General features: G+C 36.1%; 1 protein-coding gene across 2 annotated transcripts in view; it reads left to right on the forward strand.

Moving 5' to 3' along the window:
• The window catches only part of LOC148848952 (Polynucleotidyl transferase, ribonuclease H fold protein with HRDC domain-containing protein), a 54,893-nt gene extending 32,039 nt beyond the window's left edge, over window positions 1-22,854 (forward strand). Inside the window, exons 6-14 of one of the 2 annotated variants that reach the window (XM_088949913.1) lie at window positions 5,260-5,310; window positions 5,437-5,545; window positions 10,752-10,834; window positions 10,931-10,976; window positions 11,314-11,401; window positions 11,617-11,786; window positions 12,339-12,665; window positions 12,803-12,904; window positions 21,942-22,854. In XM_088949913.1, the coding sequence (XP_088806039.1) occupies window positions 5,260-5,310; window positions 5,437-5,545; window positions 10,752-10,834; window positions 10,931-10,976; window positions 11,314-11,401; window positions 11,617-11,786; window positions 12,339-12,665; window positions 12,803-12,904; window positions 21,942-22,589 (1,624 nt within the window). In that variant the 3' untranslated portion in view covers window positions 22,590-22,854. The remainder of the gene's footprint in view (window positions 1-5,259; window positions 5,311-5,436; window positions 5,546-10,751; window positions 10,835-10,930; window positions 10,977-11,313; window positions 11,402-11,616; window positions 11,787-12,338; window positions 12,666-12,802; window positions 12,905-21,941) is intronic. The other variant, XM_088949914.1, reaches the window with a different exon arrangement.
• Window positions 22,855-26,953: the final 4,099 nt, after the last annotated feature.

The following is a 26,953-nucleotide window of genomic DNA, read 5'->3' on the forward strand; positions in this document are numbered from 1 at the left end:
TAGGACAAGTATGCTTCAAGAATACTTCTTTTTTGGGTAAATGACTTTGGAGATTCCCCGTTGATTCAAACAAGTTTTGGCACATGGCCATCAAAAGTGTTCACGAGCAACTTTTTAATGGATGGGATGGTGGTAATGCTAGTGCTTCTTTTATTTCACCTTGTAAAGCAGTTTCAACTATTTCTCCTCTTTCTTTTTTGTCGTTTATCAGGTATATGATATGATGTGCATTCTTGGTGTAAAATTTATACTTCATTCTGGAAGGACCTTTGGTGGGGGAAGCATTCTTTCATGGTCTTGTTTCCTTCATCATATATTCTTGCTTCCAACAGAGTTTGCTTCAAACAATGGGCTGCATTGGGACTTATGTTTTAGAAGGGGATTAGGCATGGTTTTGAAAACCGGACTGGAAACGGAACTGCTTTGACCACCGGTTGCTGCGTCAAACAGCCCAACCATTCCGCTCGAAGCCCAATCGGGCTGTTTTGGGGTCCAAAACTGGACCCGGACTCATGTTTGGTTCTTGGGTCAACAGGTCCAACCATATGGTCCAGTTCAGTTTTCAAAACCATGGGATTAGGTGGTTGTGAAACATCAGATGTCATTGCTCTCCTTAACATCCAAGAAGAAATCCACCTTGTGATCCAAGCAGACCTGATGAGAGTATTTGGACTTTGCCAAACCGTGTATCCTTTTCTTGTAAATCCTTCATCCTTGAACTATGTAGGGACTCCATTTCCTCTACAACTGGCCCTGTAAATGCAATTTCAAAAGACCCAAGTCCATGCAAATTTAAAGCTTTTTATTGGGAGGTATACCTTGATAAAATTAACACAATGGAGAATCTACGAAAAAAGAAGCCTTGGTGGACACATTCCCCACATGCTTGTCCTTCATGTAAAGAACGTGGTGAAAGCTCTTATCATCTTCAAATCTTCTGCAATTTTGTGTTTGCTATCCGGAGCTTCTTTCTCTCCTTATTTGGGAACAGGCGGGGGACCTGCCTTCGGATTTGAGAAGTTTATTTCACAACTTGTTTTTCTCCCTGCTAAAAAAATAGGGGAAAAGTGCTTTGGATGTACAGAAGGCAGCAATCTTGTGGGGAAAAGTGCTTTGGATGTACAAGAGGTTTGATGAATTACACCATGTTGTTCTAAATATTTCTGAAATGGTGTTGAACAATATTCTTTTGCATTATTTGAATGAAGAATCTTAATATAGACACCAAGTTGGGTACAAATTTCAGCATGAAACTTTTGGAAAAATAGAGAAAATTTCACTTCTGTCTTTTCATAAGATGAAGCCATGCCATTCTTGAAAAGTCATTAACAAAAATTACAAAAGTACTTATAACCATTGTACGACTATTTGGACCCCAAACATCTGAATGAACTAGTGAAAATGGACTCAAAACACGACTATCAACCCTAGGACTAATTGAGACTTTATGGTGTTTTTCAAACTGGCACGACTCACATCCAAAGAAAAAAGATGACTCAATGGCAGAACTAGTAACTTCAGATCCTTGAGTGATGGATGACCAAGTTTGAGTGCCATTGGAGAGGACTAAGAGAAGATTGAAGTGCTTCTTTTGGACCACCACCATCAAGGTAATACTAGTGCTTTAAAAAGTGTGCCTAGGCGCACAGGCGAGGCGTATTTTATGGTAGGCGCCTCACCCAGGTCCTATGTGATTTAAAAGGACCTAGTGCATCTCATGCGCCTCAGCCCAGGTTTGCGCCTTTTGAAATTTTGTTGTTTATTTTTGCTTTTTTTGATCCTAGCGGATGGGCAAGGGGCTCTGCCCCTAGACCCTCGTGCCACACACCTCAAGGCAAGCCCAAATAAGTCTATGTTAGGGTCCTAAATTCTTAGTTCTCACACAAAATATCTTGATTTTGTGTAAGAACTAAGAATTTTGGACCCTAACATGGACTCATTTGGGCTTGCCTTGAGGGGCATGACACAAAGGTGGCTCTTAGAATCAGAAATGTAATATGTTCTACATCACATTAGCTACTTTAAGTAATGCAATTGAGGAAAAAAAAAAGAGATAATGGGTTTTACATGCTTGAAAATGTTTTATATGTTTGATTTTATTTTTAAATTCACATTTGAATATGCTTTACATGTTAAGTTTATGTATTTTAATTTTAGATAATTGGTTTTTTAAAACATTTATTTTAAAATTTAAAGTATATATTTTATTAATATTATGTTTAATATATTTTTTATTTTTTTGTTTTTTTAGCTTTTTTTTTTAATTTTTGTGCCTTTTTTCAAAAAGGCGTGTGCCTCGGGCACAAATTTACCCCTGGGCCTTTTTTGCACCTTGTGCTTTTAAAGCACTGGTAATACAACCCACTAGCTTCATTCCTTCGACCAATCTTCATCCCCGTCTTGAGATCCTGAAACACACAGAAAGAGGGTTAAAAGGTGATAGAACAATTAACGGATTTTTTCAATCTACTAACAGACATGAGATTAAATGGAAATTTGGGTACATATAAAGCCAAGGATAAAGATAAAGATATGAGATCAACAACACAAACCCCACAAATAGGAGAAGTATAACCATTAGTTAGGGTAACTGTTTGAGATGTGGAAGACTGGGAAAAAGAAGAAAACACACTTGGAGTCCCAATCATATGATAAGAGGCTCCAGAATGAATAATCCAATGCGAAGGTTTAGATGCCAAGCAAGCCATTCCTGAGTGAGCAAAGGTGGTTGTGTTCTGCTAAGAGGAAGTTTAAAGAAATTTCTTATACTTATCACGTGGACACTCACCATCTCCTTCCTAGAAGCACCTGTAGATGTGGAGCAGTGTTTTAAAAGGTGTGGGAGGCGTACGCCTGGAGGCACTCTCAAAACGCCCTAAGGCATATGCCAGAGGCGTTGACACCTCTGAGGCGTACGCCTCTTGCGCTTTTCTCATGAGGCTTGCTAGAGGCGTACGCCTATTGCGCCTCATGCACATCGGATATGAAAATACAAAAATAAAAAGAAAAAGGAAAAAAAGGAAAGGAAAAGAAAAGAAAGGGAAAGGAAAGGAAAGGAAAGGAAAGAGAAGAAAAAAAGAGAAAAGGAAAGAAAAGAAAAGTAAGGGAAGGGAAGAAAAGATAAGGGGAAAGAAAATGGTTTGCCTGTCCCTTCGGCGGGGGGCTTCACCCCCCAGACTCCCCGCCCCCTTTGAACTACTGCTATGCATCTTTATTCTTCTTAATATAAAAGATTTTTATTAAAAATAAAGAAAAAAATGACATCCCCCCTTCCTTTTCATCTTCCTCATAACCCCCTCCTCTTAAGGAGGCTTACGCCTCCTTGTGTTCGGGAGGCTTACGCTTCTTGCGTTCTGAATTACGCCTCACGCCTCTAGGTAGTGGAACGCCTCGTGTCACGCCTCTGTGTTTTAAAGCACTGATGTGGAGGGTTTGAAAGGGATGCACCTAGTGCACCTAGGCAAGGCGCATACCCTAAAATGCGCCTCGCCTGTGCACCTAGGCGTGCCTTTTGAATCACTAAGGGGATGTTTTTTTTGGATTTTGAGGTGAGAGAAAGTTGGTCAATGGGATTTTGATTCTTATTGACCAAGATACCCATTTTTTTTTCAGATTTATGTGGGGACTAGGGAAAGTTTATTTTCTTGGGTAGTGATACCCATCTCCTAGGTGGGTAAATAACTTCCTTACCTAGGGAAAAGTTTCTAACACTTGAATGGGACAAAAATGTCCCTTTTAATAATTAAATTTTATGGTTAAAATGGTCATTGCCTTATTTACATGGGAAATAAAAGAACATGGGTAAATGCACCTACCCAGGTAAGTCTTTCCTGGGAAAAACTTACCTGGGTAAGTGTATTTACCCTGGTAAATAACTTACTGAAAAGCAAACGGGGCCTAAGTTTTACTATAACTACCCTCTCCAATTGTTGCCATTGTAAAAAAAAAAAAAAAGATTTAACTACAAGAATCACCCTTCACTATTCAGCACTCACTACATGGCACATCACACCACAATTGAATAACTGTTGCTGAAACACTCATTGTCATCGGGCTCAGCACGAGACCCTATATCTGTCACAGATATTCAACCACAAGTAGGAAAAGAAAAACCGTCCCTACACATGCCTGCCGATTAGCACTACCACACAATTGAAATCCAATCAAAACAAGAGAGAAAACACCATACCATCAGCCGACTACAGAAGTCTGTTTAGGTGTCCACGAATCAGCCCTCTTTGAGTCATCATGTGGAGGGTTTCTAGAAAACCACTGAGGCGAGCACCACCAGAACAACTGGAGGCATAGTTACCTCCTAGAAGAAAAAACAACCAATCCTTTTTGGCCTGTTATCAATCCTCCAATTGATTGATGAAATATTTCAAAGAAAAAAAAAAAGATCTGATATGGCGACGCAAGGAGAAAAACAATGGATGAAAGACAACTGATTTCTAGATCTCTGATACCATGTTAATGGTTTGACTAACACTAGTTCAGTCCTAGGTCTGAAGTAAGAAAAAAGGTAGAGGAAGGAGAGGAAGAAAGGTTTCGGCCAGAGAAATAGAATCAGTCCTCTCAGCTGACCCATATGTGAATTAAAATACAAATGATAGACATGTCTCTTATTAAGTATGGGACACAACTTAAACACAGACAAAATAGACCACTCAGCTCTAATTAAATAGCAAATGACTAAACTACCCTTATATTGCTGACTCTAACAGAACTCAACCTTTTAATTTTAACTTTTATTGTGTATATCCGTGTCCATCTTCTATGTGCCACATGTCCCCCCATGGCCACGCTGTCACCTTCAAACTCTTATTTTACTTTCTATAACAAAGACTTTGCCGAAGATGTAATCCAGATGTTGTGCCTTGTTCCTGCAGAGCACACTCCCTTACTAAATCATCTCCTCCTAGCTGATATTGTTTCTCCCATTAACTAAATCATCTATGTCCAACTGATTCCCTCTCTTTCTTTCTCACAACAAACGCTCTGTTCCCTACATCTTCTCTCTCTCTCTCTCTCTCCCATTCTCTGTATAAGACTGTCCAAGTATAAGAAGGTAGTTTTATTGTTAATGAGATAATGGTCAAACTGTGGTTTAACTGTGACGAAAATAATGACCTGGGACCTGGTCACTTTTACAGGATGATGAATCGTCCATGTCTGACAACATAGTTGACTTTTTTTTAATCGTTTTTCGTTTTTTTTCTTTTGTTCTCCTTTAGTCTGACCTTAAGCCCCTTATTGCAGATACCAAAATGCAGATTGGAGATTACGCCCTCTACCTGACGAAATGATCAGGTATTAATATTATTCTTGCAAAATGTACTTTCACTTGTTCAGCATTGTGGCACTCATCTTCTTATCTTATTTTAATCTTGAGATGATATTGACCTTGTAAATGTAACTTCTCCTCATTCTTGACAGATATGCAAGAGAAGATACACATTTTCTGTTATACATATATGATCTGATGAAAGCAAGGTTATTTGCATTATCTGCCGACTCTGAAAATGGTGATGCTTTGCTGTTAGAGGTATGATATTAATTAGTTTTGTATCTTTTTATAAAATTTGAGTAATTTATGTAGAGTTGCTTTAAATTTTTAAGTTCTTACTCACTAATTAGTGATGAGTTTTATGTTATTATGATTTGTTTTAAATTTATGTATCTAATGACTATTCTAATCTAAGTTCTACTTATTTTTTTCCTAAATATTTTTTGTACATATATCCATTTTTTTCTTCCTGTTACTTGTTTATGCCATGTCTCTAAGGTGTACTGTGCTTATGGCAAGGTAACTTACCGATTATTGACTAGGTTTTTTGGTGTTGGTGGAAATATCAGTCATGTAAATATACGAAGCGTGTCAGAAACATTGGACACATCATATGGACATATTATAAAACTTGTAGACATGGTTGAAACACTGAAATTTGCAAAAATATGAGATATTATTATATGCAATGACAAAAGATGTATGTGTAGACCCTTTGAAATTGTTAGTTTTGACATTATGTTCCAAATCATCAAATAAAGTTAAGAAACTAATGTTAATAGGTAAAATAATATGCTATGATCTTGTGCTGTAATTTTAAACATGGTGGGCTTCCTGATTGGCCCATTACTGTTTGATTAAATGAGTCAAAGAAGTTATTATGTCTATGGCTGGAGCTTCTTACCTGTTTTGCTGGAGAGAATTACGTCTTGAGAATTGTTGTTGAAGGTTCTTACTCTACGCGATAGGTTGAGAATGTCTTTTTGGAGGAAGGAGGATTGCAAAAGCCTTCAGGCTGCTTCTTTTAATGCTTGGAAGTTTAGTGATCAGTTCACAGGTGGGTTCAGAGGTTGAAGATAAGGGTATTTCGGGAATTATGGGTAAAATTTCTCCTAATGAGGTGGTGTTATGGGTCTCGATGAATGTAGAAGCTGTTGGGAATCAAAGCGTTGTATGGGGAGTGAGGCTCATTTGGTGGATGCTTTGATCCTTAGGGAAGGCTCACATCTATTGTAGATTAATGATGTTGACGTTGATAAGGGTTTGCTGGGACAGTCAGAAGAGTAAAGATGTGGGGCTGAATAAGGATTTTTTTTTTTTTGAAAAAAGTTAACTGAATTCATTAAAGGAAAGAGGAAAGGGAGGGAAAAGATTGGGTGGAGGCTCAAGTGGGAAGATTTTTTTTTTTTTTTTGATAAATGGGTGGGAAGATTTTTAAGAGAACCAAGATTAAAAAGGATAGAGTTAAGAACCGGGCGTCCAAGTTACCGGATAATAAAGTTGTAGCACTTTTTGCAATTGTTGAAGAGCTAAAGAGGTTGTGACTTTGGGTAGAAAAAAAACTTGCCTAAATTGTAGAAGGGGAAGAAAGAGAGTTGGGTCTGGGTAATTATGAGATTTGATAGAGAAGGTTAGAAGAAGATTGATGAAGTTGCAATGGAGGATTGTGCTGACTTTAGTTGGTATCAAAGTGGTGTTGTGGCTATTCATTCTTTTGGGGCTTGCAAACTTGAAAACGGTGAGCCTACTATGGTTAGTGGTGACTTAATTTTTCAAAAGTATGATGATTCGTCAATTAACAATTTAGTTTCTGCTCCAGTGGAGTTTTGCTTGAGAAGCCAAGAGGATGAAGATGCAGATCGGTGGAGAAGGAAGGCTGTTTGGCTATTGAGAAAATTGTTGAGGATGACAAAAGTCCTGTTTTTTTGTGAAATCGTGTTGGAGGGCTCACAACTGCCTGTCTCAACTGCTCAAAAGCTTGTTAGGCCTGGGTTGACTAGTGAAAAGCGTCTTGTTTCAGAAATTGGGTCAACGAGGTAGCTATTAGGCCGTAGTTTTTGATGAAGCGGCGGTAGTACCCAGTCAGGCCCAAGAAGGCCCTCAACTCTCACACTTTTGGGTTGCGGCCAGCCCATTATATTGGAGATTTTATCTGGGTCAGCCGCTACAGTTCCATTCTCTACAACATGTCCCAAGTAGTGAACTTGGTTTTGTCCAAAGGAGCACTTGGACTCTTTAGCTAACAACTGGTGGGCCTCAAGTGTTGCAAGGGTGACCTGTAGATGATTCAGATGTTCCTCCCAATTGGGGCTATAGACCAATATGTCATCAAAGAAAACAAGGATGAACTTACGTAAATATGGCCGGAATATGTCGTTCATTAATGCTTGAAATGTGGCTGGAGCATTGGTCAGCCCAAATGGCATGACTAGGAGCTCATAGTGGCCATCATGTGTCCTGTAAGCCGTTTTGTGAACATCCTCCCTATGTACCCTTATTTGATGATACCCAACTCGTAAAATCTAATTTTGAGAATATGGTGGCTTGACTGAGTTCATCAAGCTAGATCATCAATGACCGGTATTGGAAATCGGTCTTTAATGGTGATATTGTTAAGGGCTCTGTAATCAATACAAAATCGCCACATCCCATCCTTTTTTTTACTAATAATACTAGTGAAGAGAATGGACTATGATTGGGCTGTATTATCCCTTGCTTAAGCATATCTTGAACTTGCTTCTCGATTTCAAATTTTTGAAAGTAAGGATATCGGTAGGGTCTTACATTGGTTGGGGCAGCTCCCGGCATGAGGGAGATGTGGTGGTCATGCTCCCAGCGTGGTGGAAGTTCTTGGGGTTCTTCGAACATGCTGCCATATTGCTGAAGAAGTTGTTGTAGGTGGCTTTGGAAGTCTCTAGGCCCATTTGGGCTGCTGTTAGCTAAAGATGGGCTGGTCCAATTTGAGTCCATATGCATGAATTTGGGCTGATCCGGATCTCCTATTTGCTTTGTTAATGTTGCAAGACTGATGGGCCTTGGACCCTTGCATGTTTGCCCTTGTAGATGGACTGTAGAGTTCCCTGATGTGAAGTCCATGGTGAGACGGGCCCACTTACAAATCACGGGCCCTAGTTGTCTTAACCATTGAATGCCTAGCACCACGTCCGCTCCACTGAGATGAAGAGGATATAGGTCCACCGCAAACTGGTGACCCTGAACCTTTAGTGGTAAGCCCATGCAAATGCTATTGCAGGATAGGTTATTACCGTTGGCCACATGAACCGTAAAAGCCATTGTTGGTTGAATTGGGAAGTCCCATTTTATCCACTATCTATGAGGATTGACACTTGGTGTCCCTGGATTAGCCCTGCAACTCTCATTGTTTGAGGGGACGCAAGTCCCGTAAGGGCTTGTAGAGATTTGTGCCATTGGGTTGTATTTCCTACCCTGGGTTAGATTCCCCGCAACTGGTGAGGTTGTCTTCCTCTTCGGCATCTGTTTGGAGGAGAAATGCTTGTTGTTTCTTGCACCGATGTCCCAGCCCAAATTTCTCTTCATAGTTGTAACAGAGTCCTTTGTCTCTGTGGGCTTGCATCTCTGCCCAGGTTAGCTGTTTGAAAGGAACCATTGGGCTTAGGCCTAGTATTCCTTCCTCCTTGTCTGGTGCTGTCGTCCTGGTTCTTGGACCACATGTCCATTGCACCTTTCTTGCTCGAATGAACTTATCCTCGTACAATCTTGCTAGCGTTGCCACATTTATGACCGAAGTGGACTGCATCGCCTTCACTTCCAGTCGCAATTCTTCTTTTAGGCTGTCGACGAAGCTTCCCACCAACGCCTTCTCCATCCACCCTTGGACTCTCACGACCATCTTTTTGAACTCCATCTGGTAATCTTTAACTGATCCCACCTGCAGTAGTTTTGCCAAACTCTCATCATGATCTTCGAACCCAGACAATCCAAAATGGATAGTCATGGCATCAGTGAAGTCTGCCCAAGTTTGACGAGGGTGCCCCCGTCGGTACCATTGAAATCAGAGGATAGCTTCCCCTTCAAGATGCGCAGAAGCCAGAGCTACCCTGTCTTGTCCAGGTGTCTCATGGTAATCGAAATACCATTTGGCTCTAAGAATCTAGGGAGTTGGGTCGCCGCCTGAGAAGATGGGGAAATCGATTTTGGCTGCTCTCGTTGCCGCCGGCCCTGTTCTGCGGTTGTTGTCATTGCTGCACTCTTGTTGGCTTCCTTTGCTGTTGTTCGTTGCCCCTGCTCCAGCCGATTGAGGAGAGCAGTGAAACAATCTTTCATTTCTTTGAGATCTAAAGACATTCGATGGATCTCTACCTCCATCTGATCCACTTGGGTGTCTACTGACGTGTTTCTTGTGTTGGTCATGCGGTCTCTGATACCAACTTGTTAGGAGCCTGCCTAACTCAAGGCTCTTCGAGGGAGCCAACCTCCTGAATTCGTTGGAAGGAGAGAGAGAGAGATTACTGCCGGAAGAATTACTGTCTTATTTCTCTTTGTGCTTCAGTACTTATACTGTTTACAATCTTTGATTTCTTTCTGTTATAGCTGTTGCAAGCAGACGATTAGTTGTGCTGATGTGGCCTCCTCTTGTAAAACTGATTAACTGCTTTCTGTTGGTCTATTCCAGTAGTCTTTACAGAATGATTGACAGCATCAAGGTGGAAGTAGTTCATTTGGTAAAATCCTTGGACAGCTTTCTAGTCATCTCAGTCATAGACATTCTAAGAACCTGATCTGAAGTAGCACAGTCCTTGAGAGTGAGAGACAGAGTAAGGCTGGAGTGGAAACCACCAGAAGGCAATTAAGTAAAACTGAATTTTGGTGGGATCTTCCTTGGAAATCCGGGACTATCAGGTATAGGAATAACCAGAAATTCTGAAAGGAGGATACTGGTTATGTTCTCAAGGAGTGTAAATGGGCTAGCTGACTATCTAGCAAAACTAGGGGCAATGAGTGCAATTATTTTGGGCTGCATTGTAATGAGAGACAGAAAAGAGTGTTTAAATGGGATCATCAGTCCCATCACCAAGTTTTATGAACTGTTTCCAATCTGAAATTTAAATAAAATACATGTTTACTGATAAAAAAAAAACATGGATGATGTTAAGCAAGAGGACATGGTGCATCTAGATGAAGAGGAGGGAACTATAAAGGTGGGGTAAGTTGGGGGTTCTAAGATTGCCTAATTTCTGAAGGCGTGGTTCTGATGTCTGTGGTTGTACTTTGGGTTTTTTTTGTTTTCTCTTTTATTATTTCTGGACTTCATGTTCAACTGTTGCTGTTTGGTTTTCATTACATACATGTAAACCAAAAGATTAGTAAGTATCATGAGAAAGCAAATCTTATTGCTTACATGTATTTATGTATAAAAAATATTAGAAGTATTTTATTTTATTTTTTTTAAATCGTCCTCTGAACTAGAGCTTATTGTTTACAGGTATACAAGCGTGGTTATGACATATGTCTGCAGCTTTATGAGAAAGAGCTCTTTACAGACACTTCATATCTCTACATATATGGGTTTGTTGTTTACTCTTCCAGCATATGGAATTTCTGTTTTACCTACAACCAGTGTTTATGAAATAACTTTCATCACTTTTTACCTGTTCGTAACAGGTTACAGGGGGCTAATTTCAATGCTCAACAGCTTGCTATTGTTAATGTGAGCTATTTGTTTATTCCTCTCATCCCTCTTGCATCTGTTTTTATTATTACTGCTTAATGAATAAAACTTGCCTCAGGATGATATGTTGGGCAGATGTTCTAGATGACCTTTAATGTGCTTCATATGTTAATGGTCCTTTTCTCACCAAGATTTTCATGTACAATAATTATCCTGGTTGAGTTAATCCAAGATGGTAGTTAGAACATTTGTCTACTTAAATAGTCACAAATTTCTTGGTTCTTAGAGCTGCTACCATTTAGTCTTTTCAGTTTCTTCCATTAGCTATTTTGTTGGTTCTTAATGCTGATAATATTAAAACTTCAAATGGACAAAGGGTCTTTGTGAATGGAGAGATGTTGTTGCTCGTGCAGAGGATGAAAGTACGGGCTATATATTGCCAAATAAAGCATTGCTTGAGATAGGTATGAGAGGTGTTTTTTAATTACCTAAATTGTCCTAGTATATATATAATGCCAATGCAAGTCAACTTAGTTTCCGGGCTATATATTGCCAAATAAAGCATTGCTTGAGATAGGTATGAGAGGTGTTTTTTAATTACCTAAATTGTCCTAGTATATATATAATGCCAATGCAAGTCAACTTAGTTTCAAGCTTTTCGTTTTTTTAAATAAAAAAGCCAGGGAGATGCCCCTCACAAATGGCAAGCTGCGCCGATTGGTGAAGTCGAAACATCCTTACGTTGAGCACAATCTTGGTACTGTGGTTAGCATAATCAGGAGTTCAATCCAAAATGCTGCTGCTTTTGAAGTTGTTGCTGAACAGCTAAAGAAGGGTCGTTTAGAAATGGTAAGGCATGCATTTAGATAAGTCTGGGAGTCACAAAAAAAGTATCTTAAAAATCAACCTCCACTGTCTCCATCTACGGACTCTCCTTGGTATAAAACTTATCATCCCATTGATGTAGATCAATAAAATGGTAGCTAGTTCTGTCTTCTTGTAGGGCTATTGCACAGAAAATCAAATTTATCCTTCCACTGTATGAGTGTGCTCCAGACAGAGCTCATGATTGAACATACATGCATTCCTCTGCTGGAAAAGTTATACTATTAGTCCTGTGACTTCTTAGTGTGACTTTTCATGGCTAGATCCATGAGGTGATTCAGTGTGTTTGTTTTTTTTTTTTTTTCTATGAATAACAATTCAGTGTGTTTGTTAAGGTGCTGAATTTGTCATCTGAACAGTAGCCTTGAGAAATAGGTAGTCTTGATAATCCTGTTTCACCAGCATAAACATTGCATGATTTTGTTTTTCTTTTGTGATTCTTTGCACACCTTAATTTCTGATTGCATGGTATAATTCATTTTCCTTTTCAATATAGCTTCATGTTTTGATATGTAGGTACATGAGGAGAACACAGAAACAGTTCAAAATGGAACCGGAACCTTATCTTCAGGAAATCTAACAAGCATGCAAAATGCATCTGCTCAAACAGAAATGATTAATAGCAATAGTGGCACTGGAGTAAACTGGAAGATGAACAAATATTCAGTGGCTTCTCTGCAAGTCAAGGAAGAGCCCTTAGAGCTTGGTGGTGGTGGTGTTGAGTGTGCTAGGGATGAACAGATGCAGCATGAGCTACTTGGTGAAACTGGAAAAATCGAGAATGAAAGGGGCAGCTGTTCATCACAACTTCCAAATGAAAATCCCATCACATTGAGACATATGGTAGACAGAAATTCTTGAAAAGGAACTTTACATTTGATGATGAGTGTACATTATAATAATTGCTCATTGGATTTTATATCATTTTTTTGTTGGCTGGTGGGATGTATGTGCTTATGTGGCTGTCAATTCTTTTGTAGGATACTGGGGCAACTATTCAAGTGTTGAAGAAGCCAAGCTGTTCTTTTGGAGCACTGCTAGGGAATTCTTCCTCAAAGAGAAAGCTTAATCAGGTTCATAAGGTGAGTTCAAGAAGAGTACTGTTCCTTGGTGTAGCTCTCTGTAAATACAATTGTCCATATAAAGAGCAGTCAACCTTTGGTCACCAGTACCATGGAAAGGAGGGTTATCCACTCTAAACTGTGAATCTCACTTTTTAGAGTGGAAACATGTGCAAATATGTTCCTATTTGTTAGGTTCATAGTTCTATTGCATTTTTAGTTTCATGATAATTTTTAACATTAAGGCTTAGTTTGGAAGGAGTACAAATACAGATATGTGCAGTGCAAATACATACAAAATACAAGAATAGTGAAGAGAGAACAATAGTATAATAGAGAAAAAAACAATCAAGAAAAAAGTCATTGAATAATAAAAGAGAAAATATAAACTCAGTCACCTTACTCGTGTTGAATTGAAACTGGGCCTGGGTTAGTCTCGGGTTAGCCCAACTTCTGTACTTCCTTTTTCCAAATGTACTAATTTACTAGACTCTTTTCATATTAATTCAATATTAGCATTCATGTGTAAAAGAACATGGTTATCATGTTTTACAAAAAAGTTTGCCCTTAAACTAGAAATTATTGGCATACAATATACATGCATAGATGTATCCGTGCTACTATTATAAGTGTGAATAAGGTCTAGATTCTAGACATTTTGACTGAAATGCCCCTGTTTTTGAATTTGATCCTTATATTATGACAGCAAAAGTGTAATTTGAACTACTGCTTTTATTAAATTCAATCTACTCCCTCCCTCTCATTAAGTCTTATATTTAATGTATTAACTCCAATTCCCTCTCAATAAATCAGCTTTATGGACTTTTCTTGACTAAACAACCCATACTATTACTTTCTACGTCATTCAAGTCTAGAGTTGTAAAGTGGGTTATGCTGCCCACATGTCGGCCTAGCACAATGTGTTGTGCTGGGCTTGGGTTTTGAGGTTTGTGGGATGGCACAACAACAACATAACATAGTGGTCAATACCCTTACCCTCTCTTATTCTCATCACACAAATTCTCATATTCTCATATTCTCATATACTCATCTACTCTCACATACTCTCTCCTACACTCTAATGCTCTTAATTTCTTGCTACCTAGTCCATAATTCTCAACTTTATTCAAGTTTCAACAAGAAGGCTTGCTCAAGTGTTTCAAGTTAGCAATCTTCGAGTACCATAGTATGACAACATCGATATGGGTTCTAGTGGTTCTACGGATGATGCTATTCAAACCACCCATACTATATTTCTAGGGGTGGAAAGAGAAGTGTTTAATATAGAAACTCTTGAGGAGAAGGGAAAAAGAGGTGTTATCATAAAAATGTAAGAGTGATTTTAGTTATAGCAGCCAGCAAGGATGGTACTTGCCATTTGGCTAGACATTTAGCCAATTAGTTATAAAATAATCAAAATCAATGACAATTTGAGTGTGGGTTTTATGGTAATTTTGAATATTCCTAGGAAAAAAGAGACAAGAATTAGCTAAATATTTGTACACACTGAATAGCTATTTTTATTAGTTGAAGGTCCTTGGCTAGAAAGATTTTTACAATAATCAGTAAATCTCCAATTTAAAAAAGTTTGTGGAAATACTATTAGAGCAAAGTTGCACTTTATGATATTTGGACTTCTAAATATAATGTAAGTTATATTTGTGTTACTGAACATTTTATTGATGAAAATTGGCTTTTACAAAAAAGAATGTTAAGTTTTACCAGACTTGATTGGCTATATTTTGGCACGGTAGTCATTGCTAGTATATTAAATTATTTATTTTGATGATGCTAGTGATAATGGTTCAACTATAAATATTTTAAAGTCTCAATTAAGACCATGTTTAAATGGTAAATTATTTCATATTAGATGTGTATGTCACATCTTAAATCTGTGTACAACATGCATTAAATATAATTTCAACTGACATTTCTAAAGCTAGAAATTGTATTATCTATATTAGAACTAGTTCTAGAACAAAAAAAAAATAACGATTTAAATATTTATATAAAAATATGGTCTAAGATAAAGAAATTTTGCATTAGTTGTTCAACATAGGTGTTATTCCATATAAAGGCATTCTTACTAATTTTTATAATGAAAAATGACCCATGTTTTTATAACTGATATAAATTGGGAAATTGCAGTTTGTATAGAAGGTCTTTTACAATTTTTTTATGGTACAACTAATGCATTTTTGGGTGTTTATAATTAGTAGAAATAATTTAAAATTTTAAAATAGTATTGATGTAATGGAAATTAAATTGAAAAAAACTAATGCGGTGGCATGACACAAGATGTTCCACTACCCAGAGTAGGAGGCATAGTTTAGAATGCGGGAAGCGAAAGCCTCCCGAGTGCAAGGTGTAAACCTCGAGCATGTATTTTTATTATAATTATAGTGGGTATGTTAATAAGAAAATGATATTAAGCATAAAAATATACATAACACTTAAATGACTTAATTTCAATTCTCAAATTGTCAATATACTTGGTACTTGAGTTCTAAATCTCAAGTTTTCAACTCAAATTCTTTTGCACTTCATGTAACAACGTACAATTCCTAATTCAGCTATGCAATATAGAATTATAAGTTACAAAGAACAGTGTGGGAGACTTAATAGAGTTGCGTGGTGTTTTTTTTTTTCTTTTCTTTTTTTAAATGTAGCTATGTTCAAGGTCAAGACTGAACAGAGAAAGAAAAGAAAGAGAGGAAAGAATAGAAAAGTAAAAATATCCCATACTTGAAGAAGATTTGAGAGGTTGGTTGAAGGGAAATTTCAGGCTTCAGCAGGTTCGCAGTTCACAGCTTCATAGTTTCACTCAAGCCCTAAGTTTTGTTCATTTGCAAAATGAATTTATGGGGGGCTTTTCCCCCATTTTACACTTAAGCAATGCTATATTAAAGTGGTGCCCATGATATAATTGTAGCCCACCAATTAAAACTTGAAAAACTAAAATAAATAAAACAATAAATTGTTTTAAATTGCAACACATGTGAGGCATATGCCTCTTGTATAAGGCGTAATTGAACTGAATGCCTCTCAATAAGTATATGCCTTTGTACACGCCTCTCTATTGGAGTGTGTTTTTGCAGTGTTGCCTGGAGGCACACCTCTAGGCGTATGCCTCCCACGCCTTTTAAAACATTGGTTGCAATGTTAGATCATAAGATTAGAAAAAATAGTTTAAATGTTATACTTGAATCTTTTTACGAAAATATGACAAGTGATATTGGAACGAAAAAAGATGAAGTTAATTTATTATTTGTACAACCTCGAGTTCTAGTAGTGGAAGTTAATAATTTATTTACAAATTCCTTTTGCTTCGAGGAATTAAATAATTTTGATATTTTGGCTTGGTAGGAAGAACATTGAAAAAATTATTCAGGGCTTGCCCCCGTGGCACGTGATCTACTAACCCCTCCGATGTCCACAGTTTGATAATGCGGCTCATGAGTTTAATCTTTCAATAGATATTACACCTTTGTTCTTAACTTTGCACTACAACTTGTTACTGTATACTCCAAGAAACCTGTGAAATTGCAAAAGAAAGCCCAATGATTTGATGTGAAAGATTGTGTTATTTTGTAACTCTTTCAGTGACACATCTTTAAAGTTTTTGGCAGGACCCAAAATCCAGACAGCCTCATTTTATCTCATGAATATCTACTTCACTTGGGGTTCTATTGGCCAACCATGTGAGAGGACACAGCACATGTCAAAGCGTGTAACAAGTGCCAAATTTATGGCTTCTAGATACCCAGGCATGTGAGAGGACACAACACATGTCCAACCCATATTCTGTCCACGGCCCTTGGATACATGGGGCATGGATCTAATTGGCAAGATTAACCCTCCCTCTAGGGGATATTGTTGGATCCTAGTAGCCACAGTCCTTAATGTGGCCAATGTTATCAGATAGCATTGTTTCTCAATAACTGCTAAACCATTTTGGACCAGGAAATTATAGGACTGTATCAGAGGTTTTGGTAACCAATGTCAAGGAAGACATTGGTCCATAAAATGGGGGATTATACCCGGGTACAGGGTTACAAAGTGCAGACCCATTTTAAAGTACAAGTACTTGTACTTGTACACTCTTTAGTGTGAAATACAATCCATAGTACAGAATGGACTGAAATACAGACTGAAATCTGTATTTCAGTCTTAAGGAAAGTGTGAAATTCAATCACTTGTTCATGTGAAACCTGGTTAATTAAACATCTAAAGAGGAAAACAAACTTGAAAGCAAGTAACCAGTCATCGGACGTGTTTATGCAAAGGGTGGTCCTTGTACTATGCAGTTCACATGGTTCGTAACTCTAGGATGTGACATGACACAACCAACTTAGGTGCACGATCCCAGGTGCACAAGCCCCTGGCTATAAAGTGGCTCATGGAGAAAAAAGAGAAGGAAGAGAATGATGGTAATTAATAAAGCCTTTTATCAGCCAGAAAGTTTCAGAACTTCTATAAATAGCCCAATGGAAAAGGGTCATTTATCAGATACTTTCCAGAGAAGTAGGCGGTCTTAGTTCCAGAGTCCGAGAGAGTGAAAGTGATAGAAATCGATCAGCACCCTTGAAGACTTATTCTAGAAAGAAGAAGGCCTTACAACAGGTCCTGATATGGCATAGTGGTGGTACTTGGGATTTGGACTGAATTGAACACCCAAGGGTATTTTTTGTCATTTTTGCAATTTTCTGTTGGGGTCCAAGGGTATTTTTTGTCATTTTTGCAATTTTCTGATATGGCATAGGATATGACAGCTTAGTTTGAGTCCTACTAGGATTATTGAATCTAACAGTTTGACTCCTAAGTCTATTATGAGTCTAACAGTTTGACACCTAGGATTATTATGAGTTTAGAGTCTATAAATATGTTGGACATTTTACACAAAGGCAATGAATCATATTGAGTTTTCTTCAGCTTATGCTAGCTATGGTGAGTGATTCCCATGCCCTAGAGTGATTCTAGGCACCCTTTGAGTGATCTCAGGTATTTTCTCTCTTCTTTCTCTCCTTATTTTCTCTCTTATTCCTTTAAGAAGCCATTACAGCCATTAACAGCCATAAAACTCTGATCAAGAAGACCATTCAACATTCTCTATGGACTAGAACTGAGCCGGTCCTACATCAGAAAACACTTTTTAGGAGAGGGACCATAAATTTTCCTGTGAGAAACAATAGCCACTGCTTGACTTTACCTCCTTTTCAGTGCAGATTCAGGGGGAGACGCTTGTTGTTTCTTCGGTTGCATTCTCCAACTTTCAAACCCTAATTGACCAAGCTGACCCCATCTTGTAACACGGATAAATGGACAAGGTTTGATCTCTCTAGCGGTGTTTGTGATCCCTCCAGAGGCTGTCAATCACAATAACAGGGTTAGACAGGCCCGATGAAATAAAAAACCCTACGAAATAGGGCTCAAAAGTTCTTCCAGCAAGAAATGCACTTTCCAGGAATGTGGAGAGCTAAGAGATCTCTACATCAGTTCTCTTGAGTCTTCCAAAATAACAACTGATGCAACCATACATCTATTCCCAACAAAAAAGAGCAAAAAAAAGTCAATTACCAATCCTCGATCAACCCTTCTCATACTCCCATGTGATAGGCTGACCTAGAACTGCAAGCAGATTACACCAGGAAGACTGGAAAAAAATGTTCTGATAGCAAGTGTAAGATCTGAAATAGAAGATTAAACAAAGAAAACAGTAGAAAAGTGATTTAGGAAGTGAGGAGAAAAGAAGAAGAAAAGGGTAGATGGAAGAAAAGATTGATAGAAAGGGGAGCAGAAAGTATGCAGCCCATAAAACAATTAGCCCATATGGTGGTTAGCAGAGAAAGATAAAAGAAGAGAATGGCCAAATGGGCACATTACACAATCAGCCCATAAAACATATTAAAGAAATGTCAATATAACTAGTTGTAGGCCCATCTCAACGATTGTTATGTTATATATGTTGGAAGTTCTTTTCATTTCTTTAATTATGAACATCTAGTAGTTATGAAGTAAGCTGCAGGCTCATATTGATCGCGGTTCAGAATGGGAACTGAATTCTATGAGATAATTTCCTGATGTTGGACTAATGTTTTCCAAGGCTAAACTGATAATGAATTTGAGGGAAACTGAAAAATGAATGATGATGGTATCGTGGTAAGGGGGTTAGGTACAAGTTTTGGGTTTGAGAGAGAAAACGAAGAAATTTCAATATATGAAGATAAGAATGGAATTACTTTTGATTGGTTTAGAGGAAAGGTTATGAAGTCAAAGCAAAGCAGGGGATTGAATTTGAAGAGGTTTTAAGAAAGTTAGGCTTAGTAGAAAAGTTCTAATAACCTGTTTTGATATAAAGTTTGTAAAAGAAAGAAGAAAAAGAAGAGGGGAAAAGGTTCCTGCTAGAAAGAAAGAGAAGAGAAATAGATAGAAGAGAATGGGGGAGAAGCCAAAAATTAAATCTGGCCGCCCCTTTCATTAGATTATATACTCATAAATAAAAGTGTACAAGTATGCCCTTAGTAAGTCGGCTACTTGTGAGAAGTTGAAAAGTTACACTTCACTTAAACATAAACTAATGGGCCTAAGGCCCAACAACTACCTAACTAAGTTATGTAAATTAAAACAAGTAAAATCTTCCCACAACTCAACAGGCTTAAAAGGATGAGGTTTCTCAAAATTGGAAATTTTTGAGAACTAGGTTTTTTGTTGGAAATTTTCAAAGCTGTTTTAAAGGGATGGAAAAAAATCACCTTAGATAAATTCTATGGCTGCCACTCTGTTTACTATATTGTAGGGTCTATAATAGCGTGGAGCAAGCTTTTGCTAAGCCCACTGGGCCAAGGACTGTTGCCGATGAGGCTGCAACTCAACAAACCTGTGCTTTTTATCGGCTACAGATGCTGCCCCCTTCTCTTAGCGAAGGTGGGTCACACCCATAAAGAGTGCAAAAAGGGCTCATTCCCATGGACCTGTGATATGTAGTGTTAATACCAAAACTGAGCCCAAGGTAACCATTTCACCCATTGGCATGGCTGCTCCCATGCAAAGCACTGCAAATATGTTTCTAAGCATAGGTTTATTTCCTCTGTTTAGGGGTGATAGCTGTTGCATTGCCTTAATTTGGTGCCCTCGGCCTTGAAGTACTCTCCCCAAAAATCTACTCATGAAAGTGGAGTCTCTATCTGAGATGATAGACTTAGTCCTGAGCACTTACCCACAAATTCCTGAGCTGACTTCCTCATACTGGCCCAGTAGAAGCGTCTTGATATTCTTTTGTAAGTCATAACACCTCCAAATACCCCCTTCAGGTGATTCGTGAAACAACTGCAGTAGTTGAAAGATAAGCTCAGAGTTGGATGGTATATATAGCCTGCCTTTAAAGAAGAGATCCTGGCCCACCACCTTATAATGTGAGTGCTGAAGGGTCTGCATCCCAAGTTCCCAACGAGCCTGTAGCTGGGCCAAGGATGAATCTGCTTGGGCTTCCCTTTTAAGTTTCTCTATCAAAGGATATACTGGGCTGGATACAGACAACTGGGCCAACTCATGTACACAGGATAAATCATGGGCTGCTCTATTAGCAATTCCAGGTTTATACTCTATAACATAATCAAAGCCTAGGAGTTTGGACATACACTTCTATTCTGGGCTTTGTATTTGCTGTTCTATGAGATGCTTCAAGCTGCTGTGGTCAGTCTTTATAACAAAATGCCGACCAAAGAGGTAGTTCTGCCACTTTTGCACAGCTAGTTTACTGCTGAAATTCTCGCAATATGCAGAAATATTTTTAGAGAGAACAAATAAATTTCAATGCCTCAAGATTGTAATGGGATTTCTTTGAACTGTTTTAGAGGAACCAAAGCAAGGAATTGAATTTGTAGAAGTTTTAAGAATGTTGGGCACAAAAGAACGAGAGTTCCCAAAATTTCTAGGGTTATTAGTGGGAATTTTTGAAAACTGATTTAATGGATGGATCTGAGTTGGGATTCACCAAGATTTGGTAGGGAAGTTATAGAGAGACAATTATTGTAATATGCAAAAATAAACAAGCTTGTTAATTAAAAAATGTTGGGGTAATACAAAATCATCTGGTATGTGAGATACACACTAGATCACCTACATTATGCTTACATCAGAAAAATCTCATTCCTTGTTGAGAATACTAGAATTTTTACTTTTCAAAAAAAAAAATCCAGGTGATGGTGTTTGTGGTCTCATAACCATAAGTTGATGTCTCCCTACGCCTGATAAAAAAGAACAAGGTTTCTGGTTTCTAAACCTGACCAAACAGAAAATGAATCACCTTTCTGACACCTAAGCTGTTCAAAATTTGGGTTCTTTTTGTGTGTCTAGTTTGACTAGCCTGCCGAAGTAGCTATTTTGATTTTGAATGTTGAGTATGGTTTAGTGATCACCATGTTTCTCTTATTTTTTTTTAGTATCATTGCATTGACCGGGTTTTTTGGTTGGGGCTATTTGGTAATTGTACACCCTTGTATAGCTGTGTCCCATTAGTCTGATAAGGTTCATGATAAATACACATATGATATGCATATTTTACACATTTTTTAGGTTAACGAAAAACATATTAAGCTATTCAAAGATTCAGAAAATTATAGGAATATTTTTATCACTAAAAAATAAAAATTTATTATTTTCGAAAATGTATCACTAAATATATGAACATTATAAAATTACATAATATGTGAATAATATGGATTTTCAGAAAATATTGGATAAAAACGTGGGAATGTTTTATTTTTAATGATGTACTAGATATATGCATATATTTAAATGTTTACATGCAACAGCAGGAATTATTCTGCACCTGCAATATCCAATTGCATAATTCCTGATCCCGAATAGCCGTTTATGCTAAATTTATAATCTCGTTGTTTGACCACACCCATCCAAAAGTGGCCATCTGTTCTCAAGATTTTTTATCTTGGCTTGGTGCATGAGAAAGGTTGGCCAGCTGTATTTGCTCATACTGCCTACAAATCATGTGACCTATATGGGAATTGTAATTAAAACTTTCAAGATTAAATTGTTTCAGAATATGCCGGAGCTCAAGGTGGAGCAAATCAAGTTATCTGTAAATCTTCCATTTCATACATTCTCAGGCGGGGATGAACATTCGAAATCACTTACACAGGAGAGCATTAAACCATTGAAAAGTCTTGATGCAGAGGAAGCCGTTGCCAGGCCACCTGGTGTTACTGACTTTGAAGAGATAATATCACTTGAAATTGATTCAAATGACCAGGAAGATTGTGTCTCGACAGAAGCTAGAAATGGTTTAGAACACAAAGAAAACTATAGTCCTGAAATTTCTGTTTTAGATACAGATATAGGAGGTAAGCCTATGTCTCTTTCTGATTTATCCTCGAGTTTCCAGAAATGCTTCCAGTCAATAAATCAGTCCAGAAACAATAGAGAGATTCAGAGATCCGCAGATTCAGATGGTGGTTTGCAGTTGAAACCATTCGATTATGCAGCAGCAAGAAAACATGTTACATTTGGGGGGGATCAAAAGGAAGAAACTGGAATGGAGGGTGAAGGCAAAAATCTGCATGACTCGGGGGGAAAGAATAACACTAAAACTGCTAGTCGTGTTCCAAAAGAAGAAAGCAATGATTCTCAACAGGCCAGACGACGTCAGGCTTTTCCAGCCACGGGGAACCGTAGTGCAACATTCTGCTAAGCCTTGGTACAAGGCTAGAAGCGTACGGTTTTATTCGTAGAAATGCTATGGAAAATGAGCCTGAGTCAATTGGTGCTGAACTGAAGGAGAAATAAAGTAAATAGAAAAGTAAAACGATATACAAAGTTCATCTTTGTACAGCTCAAATTATGATTTCAACTCAGCCTAATTTTTGAAAATTTCGTGTATGGTTATTGGTTCGACACTTGTTAGAGTGTAATGCTATTGTTATGGTCATTAAGCCCATGAAGGCTTTAGCAGCGTATGGTGCATGGTTTTTTGGTTTGATAACTTGAGCTTTTTTGGGCGAAGTGGTGCTAAGCATTAATCGGCCGAATTGTTCTCTTGAACAAGCCAACGCAACCGGGACAAATCGGTAAGGGGTTGTTAGACTGTGAAAAAACTATACCGCCTTGTTGGTTAAGGTGGTCTTGACAAATCATTAGAATTTTCAGTGTAATCATAGGGAAATAATCTAACAAACCCTAATTGATAACTTTTCTGTTCGGGTTTCAATTTTGTTTTTTTGGTGTATTTTGTTTTACTTTGTGATCTATGGTTAGGGGTTTGGCTTGTAGAAATAGTGTTAGGTTGGAGCTCGATTCAAGCTAGAAATTTGAGTGCCAACTTGGTTTAGCTTGTGTTTGATTGCTAAAAAATAAAAATTATACATATAAAAATGTTTTTTTATTTTACATTCGAAAAATTAAGAATTATAAAAATTAATATTATACATAAAAAATAAAAAATATTATATGTATATATATGTATATATATGTAATAAAATTACTTATTTATTATACTTAGGCTCGTGAGTCATGGCTGCCCTATCAGTGGTGTCTTTGTTCTTTTTTGTTTCAATTCCTGTTTGGATGTGAATACATTGAAAAGGACCTCTTGTTTTCATTTCGAGTTTCCATTAGGTTTTTCTCTGTTTCCTTAAACCTCTTCTAGTTACCGGATGATTTCATTCTCTTCACTCTTTCGTTTTGTTTTATGATTTTTATCTAGAACTCTCCGCTTTTATTGTGTTATCTTCAACTTACTCTGACTTTTTCAAACCTTTGGAAAAAAACTTAATAGATATTTATCTTTGGAATAAAGACGTTTTATCCTTTATGCCGTTCTATCCATCTCCATCCTTGAACAAAATACAAAAAATAAGTAATTGTTCATTCACACAATCCTAAATCCCTTCCATTGGACCAACAAAGCCAATCCTCCAATCTTACATTGCCAATTTGCTATTACTAATGCATGTTCCCAAAATTGCATTTGCCATTAAAGACACCCATCTTGCAAGGTTCAAAATATCAATCGTATTGGTCAAATTGATACTATTTTTTTTTTTATTTTTTTTCTTTAACTGGGTCAAGGTGCTGGTTTAGGTCTCCTCCATCCCCTGAACCAGTTAGACCCTCGATACACCCACTATAGGGGCGTATCAGTGGGGTCCTGGGACGATACATATCGGCCGAGACGTGTCGATACTTTGAACCTTGCCACCCTATACTTTTAAGATTCCAACATTTTGCTCATTTTAGTTAATTGAGTTATGGTAAAAGTAAAATTACAAGATTATCCACCCATCCAAGACAAAATCATGGACCAAAATAACAAATATGACCATTTTAAGGCATAGTTTGAGGCTTCTAGATACCACCAAGAAAAGTGAGATTGGAGAATCAAAGAGTTGGATCTCAGGGCTTGTTCATTTCCTGTTTAACTCTTATCTCTTGAGAGGAATATTACAACTTTAAGAGGAAAATGGGCATTCATTTCCTCTTATATCTTAATGTGGAATTTTGCAATTTTTTATTAGTGGAAAATTTTATTTTGTTTTCCAATGATACCTCCAAAATACAAACCATCCTTATAACTCAAGGAATAATAAATTCTAATTATTATTAACAAAAGTAACTAATTCAATATTCAGTTACTCAATAATAAAACTAATAATTATTTATATTTAATAATATTTTAATTAACTAAATTAGTAATCACTTAATTAATGATATTCATTAGTATTATAAACTATTAATTATAATACTAATATTAATAAATTATTAATTATAATAATAATATTAATTTTAATAATATAAAATTATTAATATTAGAATATTAATAATACTATAATATTATTAATAATATGTAAAATTCTCAATTATTACCTTATACTTTGGGCCTAGTGCCACTTTGGTCCCCAAATTTTAAAATGCGACAATACCCGAATTTTCAAAATGTGACATTTTAGTACCTATCGTTAATTAGATGTTAACTTATCATTAAGTGACATTTGAAAAGACACAAATGCCCTTCAAGTGTCATTTAATTTTCTTTATCAACCATCTAAACATTGACAAAAAATTAACAACCCCAAATCCTTGCTTGTTCCATTCAAGAAAGTTGGGGTCACGTTTGTGTGGGCATTCTCGTGACCCCAACTTTCTTGAATATATGAGGCAAGAATTCGGGACTGTTAATTTTTTGTCAATGTTTGGATAGTTGATAAAGAAAATTAGATGACACTCGAAGGGCATTTTTGTCTTTTTCAAATGTCACTTAAGGCTGGTTAACAGTTAGTGAACGGCAGTTACTAGATTGTCATGTTTTGAAAGTTCAGATATTGAATTGTCCCATTTTAAAGTTCGATGACTAAAGTGACACTAGGCCCAAAGTACATGGTACTAATCGGCAATTTTCCCTTAATAATATGATAATATAATATATTATTAAAATTATCTATATATATATTAAAACAAAGCGGTCAAGAAATTTTTTCTTTTTTTTGAAATTTTTTTTTTATTTAATGTCATTTTTGAAACAACCAATGAGATGAAATTTCCCAATAACCTAAATAATCTCTTCTCCTAAAATTTCTCCTAAACTACCTCCCCCTCAATCCCCCACCTTCTCCAAAATTATCCATAATTCCTATTTATCTTCTAAATTATCTATAATTAATTCCTATTTATCTCCAAAATTATCTCTAATTTAATAAAGAATTTCTCTCCTAACTTATCTCTAATTCCTATTTAATCTCTCCCCTACTTTTTATCCATATTTATGTAAACAAAGTTTGGATTAAAAAATTTAAGAATTATTTAAATATTATAAAAAATTATATAGTAACTTTAAAATATTTATTAAAAAACAAAAAATAATAATTTTATATTTTTATAAAATTTATCACGAAATTATGTAACATTTTATAAATTATTTAAATATTTAAATAACTAAATATTTATCATAACTACACTTTAAATAGTTAAAATTAATAAAGAAATTATGTAATAAATTTAAAAAATCTTCAAAGTAGAAAAATAATTATAACATAATAATAAAATTAATAATAATATAATATATTACAAAATTGATAATGGAATTATGTAATAATAGTATATATTATGATTTTATGGATACTTAAATTCAATAAATAATTAATGTCTTAAAATTTAAATATTTTACATAGTATTTAAGTATTTAAATAACTAAATATTTTGAATAACAAAATATTTAACATAACTAGATTTTGAATAGTTGAAATAAAGAAATTATATAATAATTTTTAAAAAATTCTAAAACGTATAAAAATAATTATAACATAATAATAAAATGAATAAAAAATTAATATTTTTACATGATATTGTAAATAATTAATTTCACTTATATTAAGTAATATTTTGAGAAAATAAATTTCAAAAAAATATTTATTAATAATAATTTTAAACTCTTAATATGTATTTATTATATAATTATATATACTGAAATTAATATTTATTGTTTTTTGTGATAAATGTGATTTCAATGATTATGTATAAATTTATTTTAAATTTTTATTTAACAGAAAATTTTCAATAATTATTGGAGATTAAATTACTATTATTGAAATTCTTAAATTTAATTTATTGTACTTATTGTATTTTAGTTATAAGTTATTGATTAATATTTATTAGATATTAAACTATTATTTGAAATTATACTATTTATTGACTAAGTTAATATATTTTTAGTACTTATTGTATTTTGTAATTTCTATAATTGTTGTATTTTTCATTATCAATATATTTTCAATAATCGTGTATTTTTGCTATAAATTTGCAATAATTATTGGAAATTATACTATTGTTATTTATCAGAGATAAGACTATTAATTTAGCTAAAATCATGAGTATTCATGTGTTGGTTCGGTTCGGCTGTAAGCTATTTGGCCAACCAAATTGATCTGGTCAGGTTAGGGAGTTGGTCAGCTAAAACCGACTAACCTTTTGTTAAAACCGACCCGCTCAAGTTGTATTGGTTTGGGTCGATTTTTTGGTTTGGTCTGTTGGTTCAAAAGATTTAAACTTGATAATTAAATTAAA

Source organism: Nelumbo lutea, chromosome 6 (assembly GCF_056320005.1).
Source record: "Nelumbo lutea isolate HS-2025 chromosome 6, American lotus-T2T, whole genome shotgun sequence".
Lineage (NCBI taxonomy): Eukaryota > Viridiplantae > Streptophyta > Magnoliopsida > Proteales > Nelumbonaceae > Nelumbo > Nelumbo lutea.